Source organism: Microtus oregoni, unplaced genomic scaffold, assembly GCF_018167655.1.
Source record: "Microtus oregoni isolate MIOR12 unplaced genomic scaffold, Mior012 000003F_ref0000135, whole genome shotgun sequence".
NCBI lineage: Eukaryota > Metazoa > Chordata > Mammalia > Rodentia > Cricetidae > Microtus > Microtus oregoni.
The window spans coordinates 70,541,833-70,565,609 of NW_024543062.1; the positions used below are offsets into that span (position 1 = coordinate 70,541,833).

Below are 23,777 nucleotides of genomic sequence, written 5' to 3' on the forward strand. Positions count from 1 at the left end.
GTGAACAAATAAGTGTATAATCCCTTGCTTAAGAAATATATGCCATTCTTTTAATGTAAAATTTACGTACATTGTCTTCATTTCCTCAGTGAATTCTCTTGATTCTCTCTTTTGGGGTATTGAACTTGAATTTGGTTTGCCCTTATTATTATTTTTAAGTCTACCACTATCCTAAATCACAGGCTGCTATTTCTACATCCTGCCATCCTTACACAACACAATACATACATATATGCTATTGAGCTTCATGATTTTATTCCCCTACAAAATCCTCAAAAGAGTTGGCTTCTGCTTTTAAAATTGCATATCCCTTGTGTCTGTCTTTACCCCCGATTTTTTTCTACCTCAAAACCTCAAGTTATCTCTTTATGGAAAAGAGAAAGACCTCAAAACGAACAAAACATTTGTAAGAGTAAAAGATGTTGCAAAGAAAGTCTTGTTTTTACACTCCTAACTGCTTTTACAGATCTCTCTTGTGGATTATAAATTTTCCATGCTCTTTTTCTGGGCCCAGACTGCTGGTAGATATCAGTATTTGCAAGATAACTGAAGATAAACAGAAGGGAGCATGTTTGTTTGTTTTTTTAATATGTTGTCTTCTTAGGAAAGAAAACAACTAGGTATTTGTAGGTGATGTACAGTCATATATATTGGTGATGAGGTTATGTAAGTACTCCTTTGAAAGTGAGAGGATTTTATACACAATGTATTTCTATGAAGACACGTATGTGTATTATCTTCTAATTGATAATAAGTGAGGGAGAGTTTTGATATGTTGGCAGGAAGCTGTGTCTCAATTTGCTTTTGACAGAGTCCTTAAAAAAATCCTGGCATGCCATTTTTTTTCTTTTTTTTTTTTCTTTCTGAGGTACTAGCATACTGCACGATCATCTATAATGGTAAACGTAGTAGATGTGCACTCGCTTCTACAACTTTAAGATAATAACATACCAGATAGCTTTTCTTTGCATCAATAAATTGATTTGATAAAATTTGAATCCCTCAAAGCCAAACAAAAGAGAAAAAAATTTCATTCCTTCTTAAAAAAAAATTCCTACATCTCCTCTCTTTCCCTTGGATGTGGTTTTAGTAGCCACCACCATTATCTTTGCCCAAACACTTCAGTAACTCTGGCTGGACTTCCTATAATGACTTCACAGAAGACCAAACCTCTTAAATACCTTACTGCCTCTAGTATTTCCACACTTGGATCCAAGCTCGAGTCTTCCAAAGCTAGAAATGAAACAAGTAATTATTTGAGGCAGGGTCTTATTGGGTATCTTTGAAACTCACTAGTCAAATAAGACTGCCCTTGCACTTACAGAGATCAACCTGCATATGCCTCCTGACTATTGACATTAAAAGTTTTTGTTACTATGTCTAACTGACCCCCCATATATGTTGTGATATATACATTTATGGATACACTATTTCTTACCCAGTGAAATTTTTAACTGAAAAAGAATCAAGTTTTGAGCGTTAATAGCTATTAGTTAGGCAGGCAGACAGGCAAGCAGACACAGATAGGCAGACACACAGCCACCCTAATAATGTGATAACATTTCATTTATTTTAACCACCAAGTGATAATTATGACATAGCTACTAGAAATGTCCTAATGGATTTTCATGTTTTGTTGTTTTAGGTACCGTGGCTATAGACTTGCAAGACACAAGTTGTAGGGCAGTAAGTGGCCCTACCCTGGCTCTTCCTTCAGAAGGAAGCAAAGAATTAAGAAGACCTAGTATTGCTCCTGTTTTAGAGGTTGCAGATTCATCATCAATTCAAACATGTGATCTTTTAAGTGACCAATCAGAAGATGAAACTACACCAGATGAAGAAACCTCTTCAAATTTAGAGTAGGTTTGATTTTCTAAGTTTTTGTTTGTCTGCTTTTGTTTTTGCTAACACGTTTTAGTTTAATTTTTGAAGAATACCTTACACGGATACATTATTCACATCATTCACATCCTTTTAACTTTCACCCTCCATCTCCTTCAGTATATTCCCACTTCCCCCTCAATCTCTTCATTAATGAATGAATGACCTCTTCATTAATAATTATTTTTACATATATAAACATGTATATATAAAAACATTCTGTGGAGTCTACATAGTGTTGCTTATATATTCATGTGTTTATTGTTGACTACTTTGGATTGGATAACATACCAGATGGCTCATCATTGGAGAAGACTCATTCTCATGTCGTTAATTGCCTATAGTTTCTTATCAAGGGATAAACTTTAAAATTAAGGAAGGGAATAATATTTTTTTCCTTCTGGATGATCCAGAATCATTGCTCAAATAGTTCTCTATTAATCATTTTCTCACTACAGAGTATTATAAGACATTGATTTTCTGCCTTCAATATAAACTTCCAGCCCTATTTTTCCTAAATTATCTTTAACTTAATGTAAAAATATACAATTTTGTTTGTGAGTAATATGAGTTGCATTTTCAAAGTTGTATTTTATTCTACTGCACTTATATCTTTAATTTCTTTCATTCACATCCATTTTAAAGTTTACATGACTCACTATTGTGACAAAATCTAAAGTAACCTAAGTACAGAAAGGTCTATTTTGGGTCACAGTTTGAGATTACATTTGATCATGACAGAAGGCCTGGTGACAGATGGCTGTTCACATGGTGCACTCAGGAGCAGAGATGGGTGGAATGCTGGTGCCTAACTGATGTTCTCCTTTTTGTTAAGTGTAGGACCTCAGCCTCTAAGATAATACTGCCTACATTCACAGTCAGTCTGGTCATATCAGTTAAATTTCTTTGGAATCATCTTTACCTATAAATATATTTTCTAGATGATTTTAAAGTCTGTCAAGTTCAAAGCAAGATTAAACCATCATTAAGTTCAAAAGTTTATCAAATGACATACTAACATAAAATGTTTTCTCATTTCACAATTTAGAATTCCTTTTATATTTGGAGGCTATAAATTATTTAAATTTACAAATGAAAGATATCTTTCTTCATTAAACTTCCATTCTCTTACAGTATCTACCTGTATAGAAGTCAGCATATTTAAGCCTGTCATACATGTTAACACGTGCTATTCTCTGCATTATGTTACCATTGGAAAGCTGAAAGAACAGTGGTCTACAATATTGACCTGCTATCTCAAAAGATTTATTCCATCCCAGTTTTGTCTTATGATGCTTGTTTACAAACTAACAGTGTGACTTCAATTTATTTGTAAATTGTTTGTTGCCACCTCCTTGCGTTATATAAAGCCTAATTAAAACGGTGGAGAAAAGTGCTCCTTTGATGTTTAGTACTGAGCAACCAATGGCATTAGTCCCTACAAGTGTTGTCACTGCGACTAGGTGTACCAGGACAGTCATCCCCCATCAGGTCTCAGTCTCACAGTTGCCGTCATAAAAATTCATTTCGTGCTTTATTGAACTGAAAATGAGCTGTCTTTGAAACTTAGAAAAATAAACTTGAAATTCATCCATAATTTCTATTTGTTTCATACAGTGTCAAAATACATGAAGACAAAGTCTTGTCTCAAAGTATTCTGTGGTCCAAATGCTCAAGTACATTTGGAGAATATAGGATGGGAAACAAGCAGACTTGGCACCATCCCTGCTGGCAACCATTCTTATGGGAAATGTTTTAAACTGTTAATTAAATACTTTTTCTTAGATTTCTAGATCATGGAGAGGTAAAAGAACTGTTTTATTAGAAAATCAAAGAGATATTAAAGTAACAGTGATAACTGCAGCTTCTAAATTTATAAAATGTGCACAATTTAATGTGCAAAAAACCCAGCATCTAGAAAGTACTATCAACAAGGCCTTAACTTTATATCACAGGAAACGTTACCAAAAATCAAGAGCCTCCCTTTTGAATGAGAAAATGTTGCTTCAAGTAATTTTCTTTTATTTGCTAATTAACTTTTATGCTTCTGCCCTTTAGAAGTTCCATGTTCTTCACTGGTGTAGCCAAAATGTGCAGGTGGCTGATTTGAAAAGTCAGTAAACAAACTAAATGTCTCTGATAATATTTTAAGAACAATTCCAGGAAAACCCCTGTTTTTCACTAATTAACTTACTTTTTCTGCTTTAGTTATTTGTGCATGGCTAATGAATATCGATACAGCAAAACATTATAATGCAGTCTGCCTTAAGTATACTTTGTAAGGCATAACATTGCTATTTGTTATGGATACATGTATATGTCTTCAAGAATGATGATTGAGAAATGTTTTCTGAAAGGAAAGGACAATTGTGTATCTATGTTTCTTGTTGCAGTTGCTAATTTCTCTAGCTGAATCAAACACAAAAACCCCATTATTCAGGTCAACATGAGTGTTAATGGCTGTGGTCCACTGATGCTGGTTTCAATGAACAACAATATCTGTGGTTCATTGCTGCTGATCTCAGTAACCAACAAGGGCTGTGGTTCATTGATGATGATTTCATTAGTCGAGAATTCAAACCATATAATTTTTACAAGACAGGAAATACTTTCTCAAATATTTAAAAATATATATCACAAAACTTTATATTGAGTCATATTTAATCATAATTTACTTCACATTTTGAAGATCATGTGATTTTCTTAATAAGCTAGAAGCATAGACTTTTAATTCTAATGTAATCAAACAGAAGATCAGGGTCATATCTGCGGGGTCTAGCTCTCCATGAATTCTCCAGGAGTAACATCTCATATTGCTTTCCAGATATGCCAAGGGCTACCCACCTTACTCTCCATACATAGGAAGTTCACCTACTTTTTGTCACCTGCTTCAAGAAAAAGTGCCCTTCTGCTGCTTAAGATTAGACAAGGTAATGTTTACTTGTTGGTGCTATTCTCTCCAAAAATAAAATTATACCATGAACTATTGAACACATTTAAATACATTTATACAATTTGTTCAAAATACTTCATTGAAAGTATAAATATGATAAAGTGTATTACTTATAAACATGATAAAAACTTAAAAACATATAAAGTACATTACATATAATCATGATATCATAAAATGGTTAATTTTGCTTTTATTCTCTCAAACAACTTTATCCATCTATTTAAGTAGCCAACTTGTGTTATTTTTTTAAAGGAAAGACAGAGGCATAAAAACTGTTAAATTACTTTTGGTTACTATTTAGTTACAATTTGTGTTTGGTAGCATATTAAATCTATGTTTTTTTTTAATCTGTTGATTAAATGAGACAAGTACATTTGTGACTAGGTGGAAGCTGATATATGTGTCTTGCCTCATATCTCATTCCCACATTTTTCATATAGTTCTCTCTTCCTGCCTGAAGGCTTTAAAGAATTTACTCAAATAGAACAGTCTGAGAATGTGATCATTTTTGTCTTTCTCTTTGATTTTGTCCTCCTGAGTAATGAGGAAAAGGCTAAAGTGAAACATTATATACCTTAAAGAGATTCAAGCATACCTTGACTCCTAATCAGGGATTTTTTCATTTATTCTTTATTTTGGTTAAAATTATAATTGTAGCACCCTTTCATGTTCTGGACAACTTAAGAAAGCCACAATGATGTGCAGCTTTCTTATTTGTAAAATGAACATAATTTTAATGCTATAGTGTTCTTAGAAGGGTTGTGTTAGTCATTAAATTTAAGATAGTTAATTATTGAATTGTGTTTCAATTCATTGTGTTAATATGCTTGCTGTTTTCTCAGTTACAAATGTTTTTTGCTACTTTTGAAGAAGACTGAAAGAATATTTGTGAGCTCTAAACTTCATCTATTTCAAGTTGGCTATTGCTTCTTTCTCTTTCTCATAAGTATCCCATGTAGCTCCATTTTCATTGGGAATTCTATTCCTCAGGCCCTTAGTATTTTGATGTCCTCTTTTTTAACTTTTATTTTTGAAACATTTGCTGCTACTGGTCATCTCTCTTATGTCTTGCTAAATAAGACTTCTTCCATGGCTACAGTTTCCTAAGTCATGTTCAAATATAGTACTTTTGATGTTTTCCTTCAAGAAGATTCTTGACATATATCTTAGGTACCTTGATGCCTGAATTCACTTCGTGGTACCATATATATACACATATATATGTATATGTATATATATATATACATATATATATATATATGTATATATATATATATAGTCTGGAAGCATCAGGAAACCAAAAGAGCAAAAGTGAATTATCTTTAAGCAACTAATCTAATTCTCATTGTAAGACTGAGCTCTTCAAAAGAAAAGATTATCGCCCCAGTAGAGGACCTTTAAAAGCAGTACATTAATGGACATTTGCTACATTAATAAAGAAAAATATGTAGTTTTATTGATTCATGCCTATAGAGGAGATTATTTCGCTGTTTTATTAACATTAGACTTGTAAATAGGGTCTGCTCTGAAAATGGAAGTTTACTTTGGGATGATGGGGTGGCATTAATCAGTTGGCTCCACTGTGTCTGTGAAGTGGGTGGATTGGAATGGCATTATCATTCTGTCCCAGTGCCAACGTGTTTCAACACTACCTTCGCATTGTCTCTTTGGATTTTCTTAATGACTGTGTCTCTTCTATGTCTTCATGAGCCATAAAGTTCTCTTACCTTGTGATATTTCATGGGTGTTGCAGTTCTAATCTTTCTTAGCCTTCACTCATCAGTATTCTTCAACCCCTTTCTTGGTGACCTTATCTATTTCTTTATATGACTGTAGATTCTGAATATCAAAACTATAAAAATCTCTACCCAGTATCTTATGAGGACTTATTGCTTCTCTTCTTTACCATTCTCTTGCTTTAAATATTTTTTCTCTACTTACTAGATCATTTTCATACAGCCTTATTTTCAACTTTTGAAATTTCTGCAAGTGAGATTTGGTGGTTGGCAATTTTTTTTTCATTATGTCTTCCCTTGGATGCCTTTCATCTTAATTCTAGAAGGATGGTGTGCTTGGTGTCTACCTTTGCAATAGCTTCTTTCTTCAATGCCTCTATCCTTCTGACTACTATAAATATCCATCATTCTTATTGTTATCTTTTGTAGCTAATCACTCTTTTTTTCATGGATAATTAATGTCCCATAGTCTTGGATGGCCTATCCTTTCTTAATAATGTGTGGGAATATGTGACTTTGTTTATTCATTTAGATTAGCATTCACTGATTCTTTGAGGCTTTGTGCTTTGTTCACTCCTAGAAAATTCTCAGTCAATATTTATTTGAATAAGGTTTCTTTCTGACTGTGGTTTCTATTTCAGCTTGTAGCTTTTATTTTTGCTTTGTATTTGAATCTGGGTTGCTGTTTCATCTCTGTTCTGTAATTGATTTCTTCAACTACATTAAATAAGTTATTTAATTTTTTTTCACTATTGGAAATTGAGCTTGGTGTTTCACCCAAACTCAGAATGTGCTTTACCACTGACCTGTATCTTCAACTCTGAATTAACTTTTGAGTTATATTGTTCAACATGAGAGAATATATAAAATTAAATATAAGATATTTAAACAACTGTTTTGAATATTAACTAGGATTTTGTGAATTCTTTAAGTGCCTTTTTCTTATTTCTTTAAACATATTCCACAATATTTTGTGACTCTTGTAGCATCAAAATCTGAAATATTTATAGATATAATTGTTTTCTTATTTTTATTCACACAAGGTGCTTCATTTCCACCATATAAAAATAATTTTATTAAAGACTAATGCAATGGATACTTTACAGTTAAAGAACACACAAAGAAGTAAATAATACTGACTCAGATAAATGAAAAGCTTATGTAGAGGCATTAAAATGATGAAGAAAAAATCTAATAAGTCCGTTAATACACAGATAATTTAGATTGAAAATTGTCTTGATTTAGTAATGTTAATTAATTTCTTCTGAGTCTAACTTTTTAGAAATTAAATTAGTTTTCTAACAATTTTGTGCTCACTTCAGGTCCGTAGTGAGTTCTGATCAAGTGTTGTGCTTTGCTTTGTATGTATTTCTTTTTACACTTTAACCCGGGTATGGACTTAAACAGTTCAGTTTTCTTCTTTTCTAGTTTTTCTGTTTTCTTTTCTTTTTTGATTTCATAACTTTAAGTAGCTAGTAATGGGAATATCCCTGAGGCTTTTTAGCATCAAGGGATTTTCAAAATGGGAGTCACATGTCAGAGCTGTATCAAAATAGATGCTGAGTGAGTGCACTGAAGCAACTTTTAGCTCGCAGTGCGAGCAGGACACCCCTCGTCCACTTTCAGCATCAGGTGTATCCTACCTCTCCTTTTCATTATTTATCACTGCTTGCCCACATCAAGCTGGAGAACTAGGTAAAGACAAATGTAACTGTGCTCCAATCTGATAGAAAACTACTTAGATAAAATTTACATAACCATATATCCTAAATTCTTTGACCCAATTTTAGTGGAGTGTAAAAATGGCATTTCTTTGTATAATTTTTCTTCCCTAGAGTTGCCAGCATAACTACTATGAGGACGCAAAAGCCTATGGATTCAAAAATAAACTAATTATAGTTGCAGCTGAAACAGCTGGAAATGGATTATATAATTTTATTGTACCTCTCAGGGCATATTATAGACCAAAGAAAGAATTAAATCCCATAGTTCTGCTATTGGATAACCCGTAAGTATATTTTAAGATACACAGACAGAGATTTTAATTTTACTGTACATTAAAATAATTTACTTAAATTTACTGATACTACTTTAAATCAGATACATTATGGTACAGAATTCGTTGGGAGATAGAGTATATGCTATGATGGAAAACATTATTGATTATAGTATGTTTCATCAATACTAGTCAAATATCATTGAGTTGGAGACTTTTATTTGAAATTAATATGCAAATGGTCATCTACTCACTGTACCAGTTGAAAGTAGCCATTGAAATATCTTTTGCAAATTTCTTCAATTTAATCAACAGGCATGGAAGACACCTGTCAGAATTGTACAGTTTTGTTCTTTAACCATAAATTATCAGAAAAGCATTTATTGATCTACCTTTATATGTTATAGCTTAGAATGTCACTGTGTATTTTACTTATGATGATGTTCATATACGATAACAAAAAACCAGTTGTGCAGCATCACCTCTGTATATCTATAAACTTTTTGATTGGATTACTTTTTAAAATATGACTACTTAAGCATTTAGAAAATCCTATAGATGAATACATAGGTCCCTGAATGAAATGGTCAAAATGATTTTATTTTAAAGTTACAGTGCCCTTCACAAATTGGTTGTCATGAGCACAGTGTTAGCAGATATTAAAGTATATGAAAGCAAACACCAGGAGCTTGACAATCAGTGTGTAGTATGGCCATAACAATAGAAGAATTGTCAAGCTCCTTCCCAGTGTTTTCAATACACTCTGAATTCTAGAGGTTCTCTGGGGAGAAGCCGCAGAGCATCCAAATTGTTACTATAAACACTTCAGTTAACTAAGTAAAATATTTAGTTTGGAGCTAATTTTCTATGGGATGCCCTTATAATGCGACAAACAATATAAAAAAATGGCCATAGCAGACTACTGTGGTATCCTCATGGTGAATGACTAGAAAGGTTAACTCAATTAAAGTCCCCAGTTATAAAAATATAGAAGGAAGACCATCAAAAGAAAGAAGTGGACTGTGTTCAGAACATCCTCTGATAGTACTCAAGCTGGACCGGTCTGTCCTCTTCCTCATAATATTTCAATATTAAATTTTGGCTCCTGATATGTAACTTTTCACTAATCACCTCTAAAAATACTCATTTTCTGCTGGAGTAATGTCCTACTTATGAAATAGAAGTATACTCCTCATTTTTAGTCTCCATTCTTATAAAGTAGTCTTAACTCATCCATTTATTCCCCTTTAACTAATTATCATAACAAACATGGTTCAAACCATTCCATTCAAAATTTTATTCAAAATCTAATAAATTCCATTATATTTTGAAGAAAAAGTCACTATCATTTCTGAATCCTAGAGTATTGGTTCATTCAATAGGATTATATAGTTCTGTGATTCTTTGTATATAGCTCTATTTTCTGAATGTGGTTAATCACACAAAATGTCTGAAAGCTCCGTTAGCTGGATTACTGACAGGTTACTATTTCTCTTTAAGGTCACTATTTCTGTGTATATATCACCTTTCAATACTCTCTTAATTGAATGCAACCATGGAGATCAATTTAAAAAGTTGGTGGGCTTTCCCTGTATATAGTTATAATAATAGTGAATGTTAATTATTCATTACAAATCATCATATTTGATATTTGTATTTTATTTTATATTTTATATAATCATAATACATAGAAATCATGGCTCCAGAGAAATGTACTCAGGAAGTTATCTGTCTTAATGCTTGCATTTAATTTAAACGTTTGAATAAACTTTTGTTATGAATGGTATGAAGCAGAGCTGAAGGTGTAATGACATCCAGATAATGTTCCCAAGGTCAATTTTAGAATTAGGTCCAGTTATGCACTGACTAATTCATTGTTCTTTCCTCTGTATCTTACCTAAGGTGAGATTTAGTTACAAATGTACAGACAATATATATTGTTTTCAGTTAGTTTTATAGACAACAATCTAGCCTAAATTCCAATATTTACCCATTGAAGATATATCACCCTTACCAATTGCTGATGGTTTGGATTATAAATTTCAACATGGTGCTGTTGTTTGCTGATTTATGCTAGGCATAATTCTACTTAAGTTTAAAGTGGTTGTTTTATTAGCATACACTATGTATTATAATTGTTTCAATTTATTTACTAAATTGCAAGGACATGTTATAAAACCTTCAGCTTCCTGGGTATTCAATTTATTTATTAAATTGCAAGGACATGTTATAAAACCTTCAGTTTCCTGGGTATGTCTCCAAAGTGACATCTAACATTTTTACTTATCTTCAGCTCCTTTGATGAAGAATGAGGAATCAAAACCTGAACTCCAATAACTAATGCTCCAGGGAGTCCTATGCAATCTTTTCTCCCCCTTTGAAACAATGAAACACCTGTTGCTCTGAAATGGCTTCTGGTCTGCAATTTGTTGTACAAATTTATATAAAATGATGCTATTCTCTTTAAAACAGATTCATATCCAATAACTTTTATAATCATGATCCTTCCTACTTTGGCAAGCATTACTTAATTTGGGGGTTTGACAAAGTTTAAATGAGCAGTGGTGAAGATAATATGAAGTGAATGGCTGTGGAGACAAATTAATCGAAAAGACAAAATTAATTCCATATAGAAACGGATGTGTCAGAAATATGAAGTATTAAAATGTTAATACTTAAAACACATAACAATATAAAATAGATGTTACAGAATATTTCCAAACAAAAAGACTTACACATTTTAATGTTTATCAAGCCTGGCACATTGAAAACATCTTTTCTGTGCCTCAGCCGAGCAGTGCTGATCTGTCCACAGTTCATCAGAGTGATGTCAGTTCTGATTGGGACACCATATGCTCTCCTCGATGTTCCGTGCTAGAAAGATTTCAAATATTTTTATTATAGACACTACCTTAAAGGTCACCCAGCTGAAATTTAGCTGACAATAAAAGCTGGAATATATTAAACAAAGTTAGACAAAATGTGCCAGGAAGCAGGAGATGGGGCAAGCTCAAAGTGGTATGGGGGTATCCAGGCCAGGGTGACGCATGTCTTTAATCATCCCAGTACTCAGAAGACAGATGCAGATGGGCTTCTGTGAATTCATGGCCAGTCTGGTCTACAAAGTGAGTTCCAGAACAGCCAGGGCTACCCAAGGAAACCCTGTCTTCAAAAACAAAAACAAACAAACAAACAAACATAAATGAGTGAGATGCATGCTGAATTCATTAATTTTTACACTAATCATTTTTTACATCAATCTACCTCTTTGCATATAATATGTAAACATTTCAGCAATTTGTATTTCAGCAATTTGTAAATAATTGCTAAAATACAAGATAAATACCCCCCTTATCCTTTTGTTTGAGGCAGACAAAATGAGACCTAAGCTTAACCTCTAGAGCAGCCTAGATGGCATTTATTCTTGTACCTCGTCTCCTTTTTTCTTTAATTTGTAAATGGTAAGAAATTTAAGTTATTCCTAGCTTAGATAATATGTGTCACATACTAAGGCAAGATCAAATTTAGGTGACAGCCCAGAAATGCTAGAACACTGACTGCTTTGTATATTTTTGTTATTTTATTTTATTTATAACTGGTAATTCTTTGTTTTTTTTTACTTTGGATTATGAATTTATTCTGATCTGCATCAATTGACATATTTATCACTGTCTCTTAGATTAAACAAACTAAAATATTTCTTTGTGTGTAATAAGTGATTTATCTATTTTGTATAACGAATAAGTTTTACATTTTTATATGTTTTTTAATAAAATTTATAGATAAGTCATCTGATTCTTTCATCACATTTCTTTTTTTTTTCACCATGATTCTTTCATGCCATATTTAATAGACAAAATAGGATTCTCTATTTGGCAACCAGAAAAAAAGTCACACATTTTATTTTGTTTTATTAAAAATTTTCTTGTATATTAAAGTTTTCATTGTACTCTTAGAACATGATATAAAATAGAGACAAGAAACATATTTGTGATGAATGTTCTATGTGTTTGTTTAGTTTCTCAATATTAATGCTTCTTAATGTATAATTATGCTTGCTAATTCACTGCCTCCCAATGATTAGGAAAATTCAGTTATTAAGTAGCTTGGTGTTTTAAATACAGTTGTCAACTTTGAACAGTTACAAAATATATGAATGTAAAATTGTTTGTTTCTTAAAATTTCTAGTTTCTTTTACATCATAGAGGAATCTTAAAGTTAGTGTCTTTCATCAAAAATATGTATTTACAAAGTTTAGGGTACTTGATTTTTCCTTGTGATAGCTGAAACCACATGAAGATGCATAGTATTATCCCTATTTAAAAGCAAGTTTGAACAATTTGGAAGACTTCTGGTTTATTTAAATACATGTTGTAAATACATCGTAAATAACATTGATGAGATTTCTTTAAAAAGACCTTTTTCCCCCCACACATTTCAAGTTTGTCATCTCTTCAACCAAAGGACGAAAAGGAAATCTATGAAGGTCACACCTTGAATTTTATCTTTCACATGACGGCAGCCATAGCTTAAAGTCTTATTTGCCACAATGACCTGGGTACACTTTTTTTCTTAGAAAAATTTACGTCTCATGTTGAATTCAATGATCTATTATGAAATAGTTCAGAAAAGCATAGACTGGAGACTCAGTGGGAAATTTGTGCAGAGAGATAGTATAAAGAATTGATATAATCGTAACCTAAATGAATATGGCAGATTAAACTAGATATCATTAAATACATGTACATATCTACAATTACCAATTAAGAATGCCACTTAAAAAAACAAAAACAAGCTATTAATGTAAGATTAGCCCAAAAATGTTTTTAAGACCCAAAACATCTTGATCTTTCAGTACTTTTAGTGCTTGCATCCTTACATATGCTTCTAAAATTATAAAGTATATCGAGATCCCCAAAACATTATCTTTCTATGTTGAGAAGCAACAAAGTGTCTACAAATAGAATTGAAATCTCCATCCTAAATCCCACAAATGTATGTGTTAGAATACTGATTCAAATCATCATATATCAAGATCTTTAAGAATGACTTAAGACTGATAATAATATCTATTCTGTGAATGCTTGGGATTTTGACAAAACTGATGATGCCCAAAAGCCATCTAAATGTGTGCATAACATGCTATATGGAAATAAAACTAGAAATGGCTACATAAATTGAATATGATTTATCAGTTAAATAATTCAATATTTTCAAAACTGAATTATGTAGATTAAAACAAAGTAAAAGTACCGGTTCATTCACTATTGCAAATAAATTCACTGGAGGAAGAAATTCAGGCAAAATTTTAATAGTATCATCATTTGGAAAGTTTTGTTAATACATTACTGTATTGTACTTTCTTTTTCTTTAGAGTACAAGGAAATAGGAAGGACAATAGCAGAAAGAAAACAGTTAGGAAAAGAATTGATCAAACTGGGCATTAGCATCTGGGAAATGGCAAAGACTCTCTCATTACCTTAACCTGGAATTTCCCTGCTCTGTTGTACTTGCCAAATCCCTACTCAGTTTTCAAAATCCAAAGTAAATATTACCTCTGTAATATTCTCCAATTCTGCCACCTGTCTTTTTTAAGAATGAAACATATTGTGTTTTCATGATTTTATCTATGTAGTTAAGATTCTACATATCTTATAAATTAATCAGATGCAGTTTTATAAATATAAAAGAATACATTTGACTGCTTATTGAATGAAATTTGAATCTGTACATGCTGATTATTATAAACTAAAAGCTATGAAGTGGATATAGCTTTTTAGGTGATTTCTAAGAACAATTGAACTTTATAATTCTTTCCTTTGCTGATCTTATAAGTAAAGATTTTGGTCTTAATGAACATTCGCTCACCATTACATTGGGTTAATGTAAGTGTAACTTTATATAACACAGTTTTCCATGCTTTTGTAGACCTTATACCCGACACACTGAGATATGGAGCATGCTGTGATTATATACATACCTTTGACAAAGCTCTTTTGATTCTCAAGCTTACCAATTACTTTTTAGAGGTATTTGTGATGCTTGAGGTCATCTAAGAAAACAAAACCATTTGCTCTTCATTGTCAAATCCTCTTCTGCATTGTGTAACTGAACTAATCGATGAACATTATGTACTCACTAAGAGTAATCATGAAAGATTTTGTAGAAATTTGCCATAATGTTTCTGATTTATACTTCACATTTCTTTGTGTACTTTGTGGTTCATAAGAAGTGTAAATGATATTCTTTAGCAAAATAGCAGTTTAGGATGTACCCTGTGTTTGGTTTTGGAAATGCAAACTAAATGAACTTGCTTCCCTTTCCTAGAAGTGCTGCCTCTGTTGTGACACTGTGTTTCATTTTGTAACCCATCTGCTACATAGGCCAGACATGCATTTTCTGGATGCAATCTGTTGGTTTCCAATGGTTTACTACATGGTGGGCTCTATTGACAAGTAGGTGACAATGTCTATGGCACATGAGTAGTGTAGTGTCCTGCGGTGTGTCAAGTGCTGTGTCTTGGTCCTGCATGATGCGTGTACTTTGTCGTGTTGATACAGTAAATATGGTGACCCATGCTTGCAGATCTCATGCCCCTGTGTTCTGCATCTTCTATCATACTGCCTAAGCCATAATTCATTGCTGAATTGCAACAGACATTGCTGCATGTCAAACTGGTCAGATACACACCATTTGAAGAGCCCTTTCAGTCTTATGTCTCTTGCAAAAGGACATAATATTATGTAACAATAATATTAGTAATATTATTGCTAAAGGCATCAAAAAATGCTTTAAAATTCCACATTTCAATGCAGTGAGACCATTACAATAACTTGAAATAAAAATAGTAAAAATAGCTTGACAAGTTATTCAAGCATATTTAGTAATTTATAATAATATAATTTCTCAATTGAAATTATGTAATGCATGTAATTATGTAATGCAGTAACATAAAACATAAATATACTCTGTTGTGACACCATTATTGAGAAAAGGTAAATTATCACCAGACAAATTACATGAAATACTATTGTAAAGTATCTATGCTAATAAAAAAGGAAACTTAGAGAATTAAGCTCCTAAGAAGGAGATGAACCAAGGTTGATTGATTTTAGACTAGTAAGTATTTAAGGTGGGTCACCATATCTATATGCACGTGTATATATTAGAGAGGGAATTATATATGAAGTGTCCATGTATAATTCTTGATTGCGTTATTTGAAATTTCCATGCAATATAAAATCTTTTTGGAACAAGAGTACTTCCTCATACTTGCAAATTTCACATTCCAGTCCCTAGAAAAACAGAGTCATGGAAGGATAAAAGGGACCCATGGTTAGAGTATCTTTAGGGCTTATTTCTCTTGAATTGCTTTTCATTGGCTGCCATCTGGTGGCTGAACTTTGTAAAGCAACCATGCTTAAAAATGATACACAGTCGAGCAGTAGCAGGGAGGGGAAAGATAGCCTAGAGTCATAAAAATACATTCATAGAATACTCGCAAAAAGTTAGGGTGTTAATTAGAAAAACTAAAGGATTAATCGCATAGCAGTTCCAAATGTTTCACTAATAACATCTCAATTATTTTGTTATCTCTAAATTCTAACACAGAATTTAGTGATAATTTGCAGTCCTGAGTAACTACAACAGGAAATAGATTAAGGATAGAATCAACAAATGCACCTGAAAACATGTAAAGTCAGAACAATCCCACTTAAGAAAATCTGTGTTCAACATTTGCATCAGTTTTGTGCAATTATTTATTCTTTGACTCAGCAAAACTGACTTCTTACAAATTTATATTCCCTTTTCCTATAAAATTCTAATCAAGAATTTTGATGGAGAAAAATCTTTTGAAGGCTGAAATATTAGGAGATAAATTGAAATCACTAGATGCTAGAAGCGAATTGACTTATTTATCATATTCTCCTTAAGGAGAAACAGCTTTTTCCAGTGATCAAGGGCTCTTAAACCAAGGAGTTACAAATGCTGACAAGCTCGTTAGTACTGGCCTAAACCCCCAGTTGCTGCCAGATACTTTCTATAATATGCTTTTATGATGCAATAATAATAAGTACAGTGAATCTCCTACACTTAAAGTCGATCTATTATATTAGGGATTTAATCTTGAGGAACATTGTGTTGATTGAATGTTATGTTTCTGGGCTCTTTTCTCATGGTGAATTTATTTGAAATGAAATTCTGTTTTTTCAGTTTTAGCTATAAAATCTCTGTCACAGAAAATAGCTCCAAATTTAAGCACAGTATTTCTCTCTCCCGCTGCCCTCCCTCATCCCTTTTTCCCGGCCTGCCACATACCTGAATTATTTCTGGAGGTCTTAGGCTTAGGCCTTGATAATGCCACTGTGAGGTACATGGCTTTATGAACCAACCATCTGCTTTAAAGTAATTTCTAGAAACAAACTTTAGTAACTATCGGTAGCGATTGTAGTTGTGTACATTTTATTGTTGCTATTTTAAATCAGGAGGGTCAAGTATAGTCCCACTCGATTTTGTCCTGGCATTTGTTTTGTTTTGTTTTTTTATTTTTATTTTTTTTTAAAGTCTGTATACAGCAAAGACAGTGAAACAGTTGCCCTGTTTCAGCCTCAATGGTAAACATCATTTTTTTTTTATGGAAAATGCTAGTCAAGAAATTTTACAGGGTCAGGAAGAAAAACTGACTAGAATAGGTAATAAGTGCTTGAACCCTAGTTTTTCTAGTCACCTCAGGCAGACAAAAAATCTTTGGCCATTCAGTCCCTTGCTAAATAGTTGTTCTAGCTTTATTTATCATATGTAGGTATACATATACATATATCCTACTCTCTTTCTAGTGTAGGAAGAATCTGTAGTATATAGATTTTCAATAAATAAATCTAGGCATTAAAAAATACTTATAGCATACTTCTACATTAGCTTTGTTATCTGAATTAGCATAGTCTTTACCCCTCTTACATTTTCACAAAAAGTTTTTTAGAATCTTCAACCAATTGTAATATTGTGTCCTTGAAGTGGTACACTAACTGTAATAATGAATTATCATTAATTTACTTTCTATTTTACTGTTTATATAGTAAGTGTTACTAAAAACAGATTCCAAATATGGGTACTTTGAAACAGTTGGTATCTGCAGAATTCTGAATTTTGCATATCGCCAGATCATATTATCTTATAATTCTCCTTAATGTCTGTCTGTGTTCTTGATAAATTCATCTATAAAGACAACATACATAAACCTAACGATAAACAAATATGAACAGTGATCATAGTATTGTGATTGATTTAAAATTGTATTCTTTTTTTTTCTTGTGGATTTTTATCAAAGCCTAGATGATTTGCTCAGGTGCGGCGTGACCTTTGCTGCCAACATGGTGGTTGTGGACAAGGAGAGCACCATGAGTGCTGAGGAAGACTACATGGCAGATGCCAAAACCATCGTGAACGTACAGACTCTTTTCAGGTATGTGTCTAAAGCCTAGCCCGTGTTTTCCGTTTGTAAAGTATTTCATTCAAACTGTACATGAGGAATAACAGTGTGACATGAAGCCTGGCCTTGGGTCCTTCCTTTAGTCATTTGATCATGAAGCAGATACTTATTTAGCACATACTGTGAAACTTCAGCATCACAGACTGCATTATTTCTGGTTTTGAAAAAAGAAATGTGTGACCTACTGAATTATTACAGTAATTCAAATCTTCTCAACACTTTCACCATTCTCTTCCCTTCACCAACATACCTTCATTGGTAGCAATGACAGTGACGTCCAAATATCTCTGTTTATAGGTTGAATTTAGAATTCACACGTAGTAACTTACTTGTGCTTCCCAAATGTAGTCACATTTTGATCCATGATTTTTCAGGACTTTCCTTCTCTAAACCTCAATATAGTACTTTCAAGACTACTTGTAACTTAAATATTTTAAAATATCATGATTTTGCTATCAAGATAAAAAATATATTGTCTTAAAAATTGGCATTTTAATATATATTAATTAAATATATAATATATATTAGACATTATTACTATAATCATGAGTCATATAACTGCCAGCTTCTTGTGACAGAATAGAAAATTCGAAAAACTTACCCTATTGTAGAGAGCCGCAAAGTCCATGTGGTACCATGTCCACCTAGAGCCTCTTCTGACATCACTAACTTTATGACCTAATGTCTTCCTAACCTAATTAAAATTCAGTTTCCCACAGCCATAAAATTCTGAGAAAATGAGCCTTGAAATGGAAAAGTAACAACTAGCTATAAGATATGTAAAGAATCTATCATACTGCCACAGCCAGAAACATATACCCTGAATTTACATAAGAAGTTTAGCTTGAGCAGGAAGAATATACACTGTAAAGTTTTTACAATGTGACAGAATATGCAGAATACCACTAATATGGTTGTCTTGAATAGTGCTTTGAAAACTAATGTAAGATATTGAAAATATGATCTTTATCAGCAACTCATTACTTTAGAGAAATAAAGAAGAAATTAATTCAATTATGAGATCCATAGTCAGTAAATAAAGAAAAAACATACTTTTTCCCCTTCCATACTTTGCAAAAGGTAATTAGATCTTTCAGAGATGAAAGTTTCAAACTAAATGTGCTATTTTACTTCCAGTGTCCTGTGTTTAATTCTGTCATGACAGAGTTAAGATTGGTTTAATCTTTATTATCTTCTCTTTGAATAGATTATGTAGTTCCAAGACAATAATTCATCTTTGTCTTATTGAGAAGTGCTAATTAATCACTTGAAGCTAACTGATCAAAGTTATTCAAAGAAGATATATTATAGACAACTGACACAAAATAGCCCTTCTCTGAGTACCTGGCTGATGGATGCAAGAGATGAGAGAAAGGGTATGAATCACTCACAGTGGCAGAGTGTGAAAGCCAAATCAATCAGCAAATAGTCTGTTATCTACATCCCTCTGCTGGAGAAACTAGTTCAGAAAGGTTGAGTCAAACTGTGGTGATTAATGTTAGCCCAGGTGTTCTAGGGCCAAACCTCAGGCTCTAACAGCTTAACAGGCTAGGTTTGGACACTCATCCCTATATGCCAAGTAAGAGACAAGATGCTTAATTTGTTTCTGTTGTTGTAATGAACACTTTGTGCCAAAGCAATCTGGGCATTGGGAACACTTTGCTTCAGTTTAAAGGTTATAGTCTGTTTGTGCAGGCAGTAGGGAAGGAGCATAAGGCAGGACAATGAGGATCACTATCTCCTGGCTTGCTTTCCCTGGTTTGTCCAGTTGGCTGTCTTATACAACCAGGCCTACCTTCTGAGGAATGACACCACCCAGAGTGAAGTTAACAGTGAAGAAAATGCCTCACAGATGTGGTCCAGGAGGAAATCACTCCTCTAGGATTCCTTTATATCAAATGTGTCAGTTTGACAATGGAAACTACCTGTATGAACTGAGGAATGGTCAAAAGCAGAGAAAGGAAATTTAATCAAGTACACTGAATAATGTTGTGCCCAGATTACAACCCCCAGAGAGAGACCACCAGAGAGGCACGGACTGTAATAAGCAAGGTTTAATCAGCATAATACAAACATCTCCATCCTGGTTGTAGTGAGGTAGAGAGGAGTTTTATCTCCTCTGTGGGGTAAGCTTTTAAAGACATAACTACAAAGAGACTCTTTGAAGCTGCTTTGGCATGGGTGCAAGGATTTTTGCTCCCCTCCCATCCTGCTAAGTCAGCTTTTTCCTTGTTCTTAGAGCAAGACCACTGTTTCTGAGTTAGGCCCTCTTTATCAGCCTGTACCAGGTGGCTGGCTGGGCTAAGCTAAGTGACCTTGTGCTGGGAATCTCCCCTGGGAGAGGGGAAGGCCACTATCTTCTTGGAAAAATATTCTGCTAGGAAATTTTTTCTCGCCCCTTTGAGAATAAGGGATTAGGGTCCTACAAATAAAACAATCAAAAGCAGGATCCAGTATTCCAAAGTTCACCTTCAGATCATCGTTGAGCCCTTTGAATTTAAACAGACAAAGAATTGGGTCATGGGGCAAGAGGTTTGAAGAATAGAGAAATCCTGTCCAACCTATTGTCCAATTCAACATTGTCTTAGCTTGGTCCCTATAAGATTGTCAGAAGTAGTTGTCTCTGTTGTCCTGGCTTTAGTTGAGTAGAGACGTTATAAAAATATGATCGTTCCTGCCCCAAGATACTCCCTTGCCATCACAGACAAGTACCCTTCAGGGTGAGTCAGATTTCTGGCAGAAAACTGCATATATGTCCACCAGGAAGTAGTTAGGCTAAGAACTAGCTCTGTTTTTTTTTAAGATAATTAGAAAGGTGTCCATGAGTTCTGTGTCATATTAGATTAGAAAAAAAAAAACCAACAGATCAAAAGGAGGGAAATCCCTCATTTCTTTATCAGAGAAAATTTTAGGAACGTTCTTAATTCTTTTGGTAAATATAAACATTTTTAACATATCTATCCAGAAGGTGAAATTCTCAGACAAATGAAATACATGCAGTATCAATTTTCTATAAAGATGGTTGGGATATCCTTCATTTGTTTTTATGCCTCAACCTTGAGGGATTTGTATTGATACTCTAAACTTAGGTGAAAGTTCCTGGAAAATGCTCGTCCCCTAAGCAAACGTAAACAGATTGCAAGTAAAAGCCAAGACGATAAGGCATTTATTCAGTGTCAGGTAATCAGGCATGAAACTTTTCTTACATCACACCTTACCCCATTTTTGTTGGTGGCTGTATAAAAGTAAGTCACTATAAAGTCCTGGCAGACCTCAGATATATGATTGTCTTGCTTCAAGCTCAAGAGTCATGGGATTATATACATGCCCCACCGTGGGCAGACATTTCTGTCCTGCCAGCAAAAAAAGCATAAATGCTCAGTTGATAGCTTAGACTTATTCTTCCATAGCTCTTATAACTTAAATTAGCCCATTTCTATTAATAGATGTGCTGCCCTGAGGTTTGACTACCTAATGGATCAACTTTCCATCCTCCTCGCTCTGTGTATCCTGGCATTTCCTCAGACACATCCTTCTTCCCTAAGTCCTCCTAGTCAAGCTTTCCTGCCCAATCTCTTCCTGCCCAGTTATAGATCAGTCAGATCTATTAACCGATGAGAATAATACAAATTTACAGTGTACAAAGATTGTTCTACAGCACCATACCCTGTCTGGCCTGACTATATTCTGATTATGCAAATTTCCTCCTTGACATAATTTAAATATCTCTGAAGACATTGAAATGTCCCTGATGACATTGCTTGTTAGCCATTTAGTGTTGATTTGCTCCTAACTGCCCTCCCTTGAGATTTTTCAGAAAACAAGTGACCAATGTCCAGGAATTAGCTTTATGATCAAATGCAAACAAGCTTTGCAAGAAAACAATAGCTCTTCCAACAAACATGCCTGCCTCCTTTGCCAGCTTGATTTTGTCTGTTTTGTAGCTAATGTCCTAGCTTCTGAAGGGATCATATTTCTGGTTCTCAATAGTTAGGAGCTGGACTCTGACAGCATGCAACCAGAGAACAGTTGCAATGTATTAAAGTACAATCAGCAAATAAAAAGATACAGGAGCAAAAGAGTCAACAACAAGGTGTTTGAAAAATAAGAACTTGTCAGATATCTTAGGAATTTTTTGTTTGTTTTGGTTTTTTGTTTGTTTGGTTGGTTTGGTTTGGTTTGGTTTTTGGACAGGGTTTCTTTGTGACTTTGGAGCCTGTCCTGGAACTAGCTCTTGTGTACCAGGCTGGCCTTGAACTCACAGAGATCTACAAGCCTTTGTCTTCCAAGTGCTAGGATTAAAGGTATCTACTACCACCACATGGGTAGATGTCTTAGGAATTTTAATATCCTTAATTACACATATTTTCTTAAGATTTATCCCCCACAATCCTTTGTGATTTACTTGGGTCTTTCATGATATGCACTTTTCTCTTTGTTAACAATTTCCTTTATAGAATAAACTGCTCACTTTTCTTGGGACAAACCTTATTTTATTAAACAAAAATACTGTCTTGTCTTTTATTTTTTCATTCAAACCTTCCTTATCAAAAGTACATCCTCATGCTAATACTTGTTTCTTAGTTCTCATATTTTTTTTATTTTTTAATAGAAGGAAATAGAATATAAAATATGAACCTATTAAAAATAAGAAAAATACAAATAATTTTCATGCAATACATTAACTCACCTAGAAGTTCCTTGGATAGACTGTATGTGGAGCACTGGGTTAGATGCCTGGCATCACACAATTCTCAGCATGGTGATATTACTAGGAAACTTTAGTGCTCTAGAAGTAGAGGCAGAAAGATCAAGCAATCATATTTTGTATCATATTTTGTTTCCTAGCAAATGTAAGACTAGCCTGGGCTATACCAAATATTGTCTGTCAATCAATCATCAATCAATCAATCGATCAGTGACTTGTTCATAGATTGAAAAGATCTTTTATATTGCAAGTACTAGGAAGATTTTACCGACACTTGTATTTTTTGAAGACTCTTTTCTATATTTTGTCTTTGTTTCTCTAGAGTCTGAGTTGCAGAATATCATGTTCCAGGGCTGCCTGGCAGATATTTCTTGGAAAGTGATAAAATTTGCAGAATCGACAAGATACAAAGAACAGAAAATACTAGTATCCATTCCTCTGATAAACTGACAGAGATAGTAGACAGTTACTTTATTTCAGAAGAAACCAGAGTAAAGCAGAAAACTTCGCCCTTTAGTGCATATTGAACAGGAAACTTGCTCTTGGTCGCAGTGTTATTCTGGACCTAGTGCACTTCTGAATTCACTAAGAAACAAAAGAAAAAAAGAAAGTATCATTGTTACTCTTCTAATTCTAAGAAAAGACACCATGACAAAGACAATTCTTATGACAACAAGCATTTAATTGAGGCCTTGCTTGCTGCTTCAGGGACTAGCCTTTTTATTATCATTGAGTGGGGGAGCATGGTGCTGGAGAGGTAGAGGACAAAGAGAGACAAAGACTTTTGAAATCTCAATGCCCACCCACAGTGACACTTCCTCAAGCAAAGTCAAGCCTACTTCAACAAATCCATCACTCCTAATCCTTATCAAATAGAGCTCTCAGAAGACAAGAGTTTGGTTCCCAGAACCCATGTTTAGTAACTGAGAACTGCCTGTAATTCTAGGAACAAACTCCCTCTTCTGGCAAATGTGAGCACTTGCACTTATGTGCACATACCTACATACAAACAC

At 33.6% G+C, this 23,777-nt stretch overlaps 1 protein-coding gene across 1 annotated transcript in view; it reads left to right on the top strand.

The window, feature by feature from the left end:
* The window catches only part of Kcnt2 (potassium sodium-activated channel subfamily T member 2), a 374,550-nt gene that overhangs the window by 296,540 nt on the left and 54,233 nt on the right, over positions 1-23,777 (top strand). Inside the window, exons 17-21 of the mRNA XM_041649255.1 lie at positions 1,646-1,859; positions 4,706-4,811; positions 8,406-8,578; positions 14,950-15,021; positions 17,895-18,029. Of these exons, the coding sequence (XP_041505189.1) occupies positions 1,646-1,859; positions 4,706-4,811; positions 8,406-8,578; positions 14,950-15,021; positions 17,895-18,029 (700 nt within the window). The remainder of the gene's footprint in view (positions 1-1,645; positions 1,860-4,705; positions 4,812-8,405; positions 8,579-14,949; positions 15,022-17,894; positions 18,030-23,777) is intronic.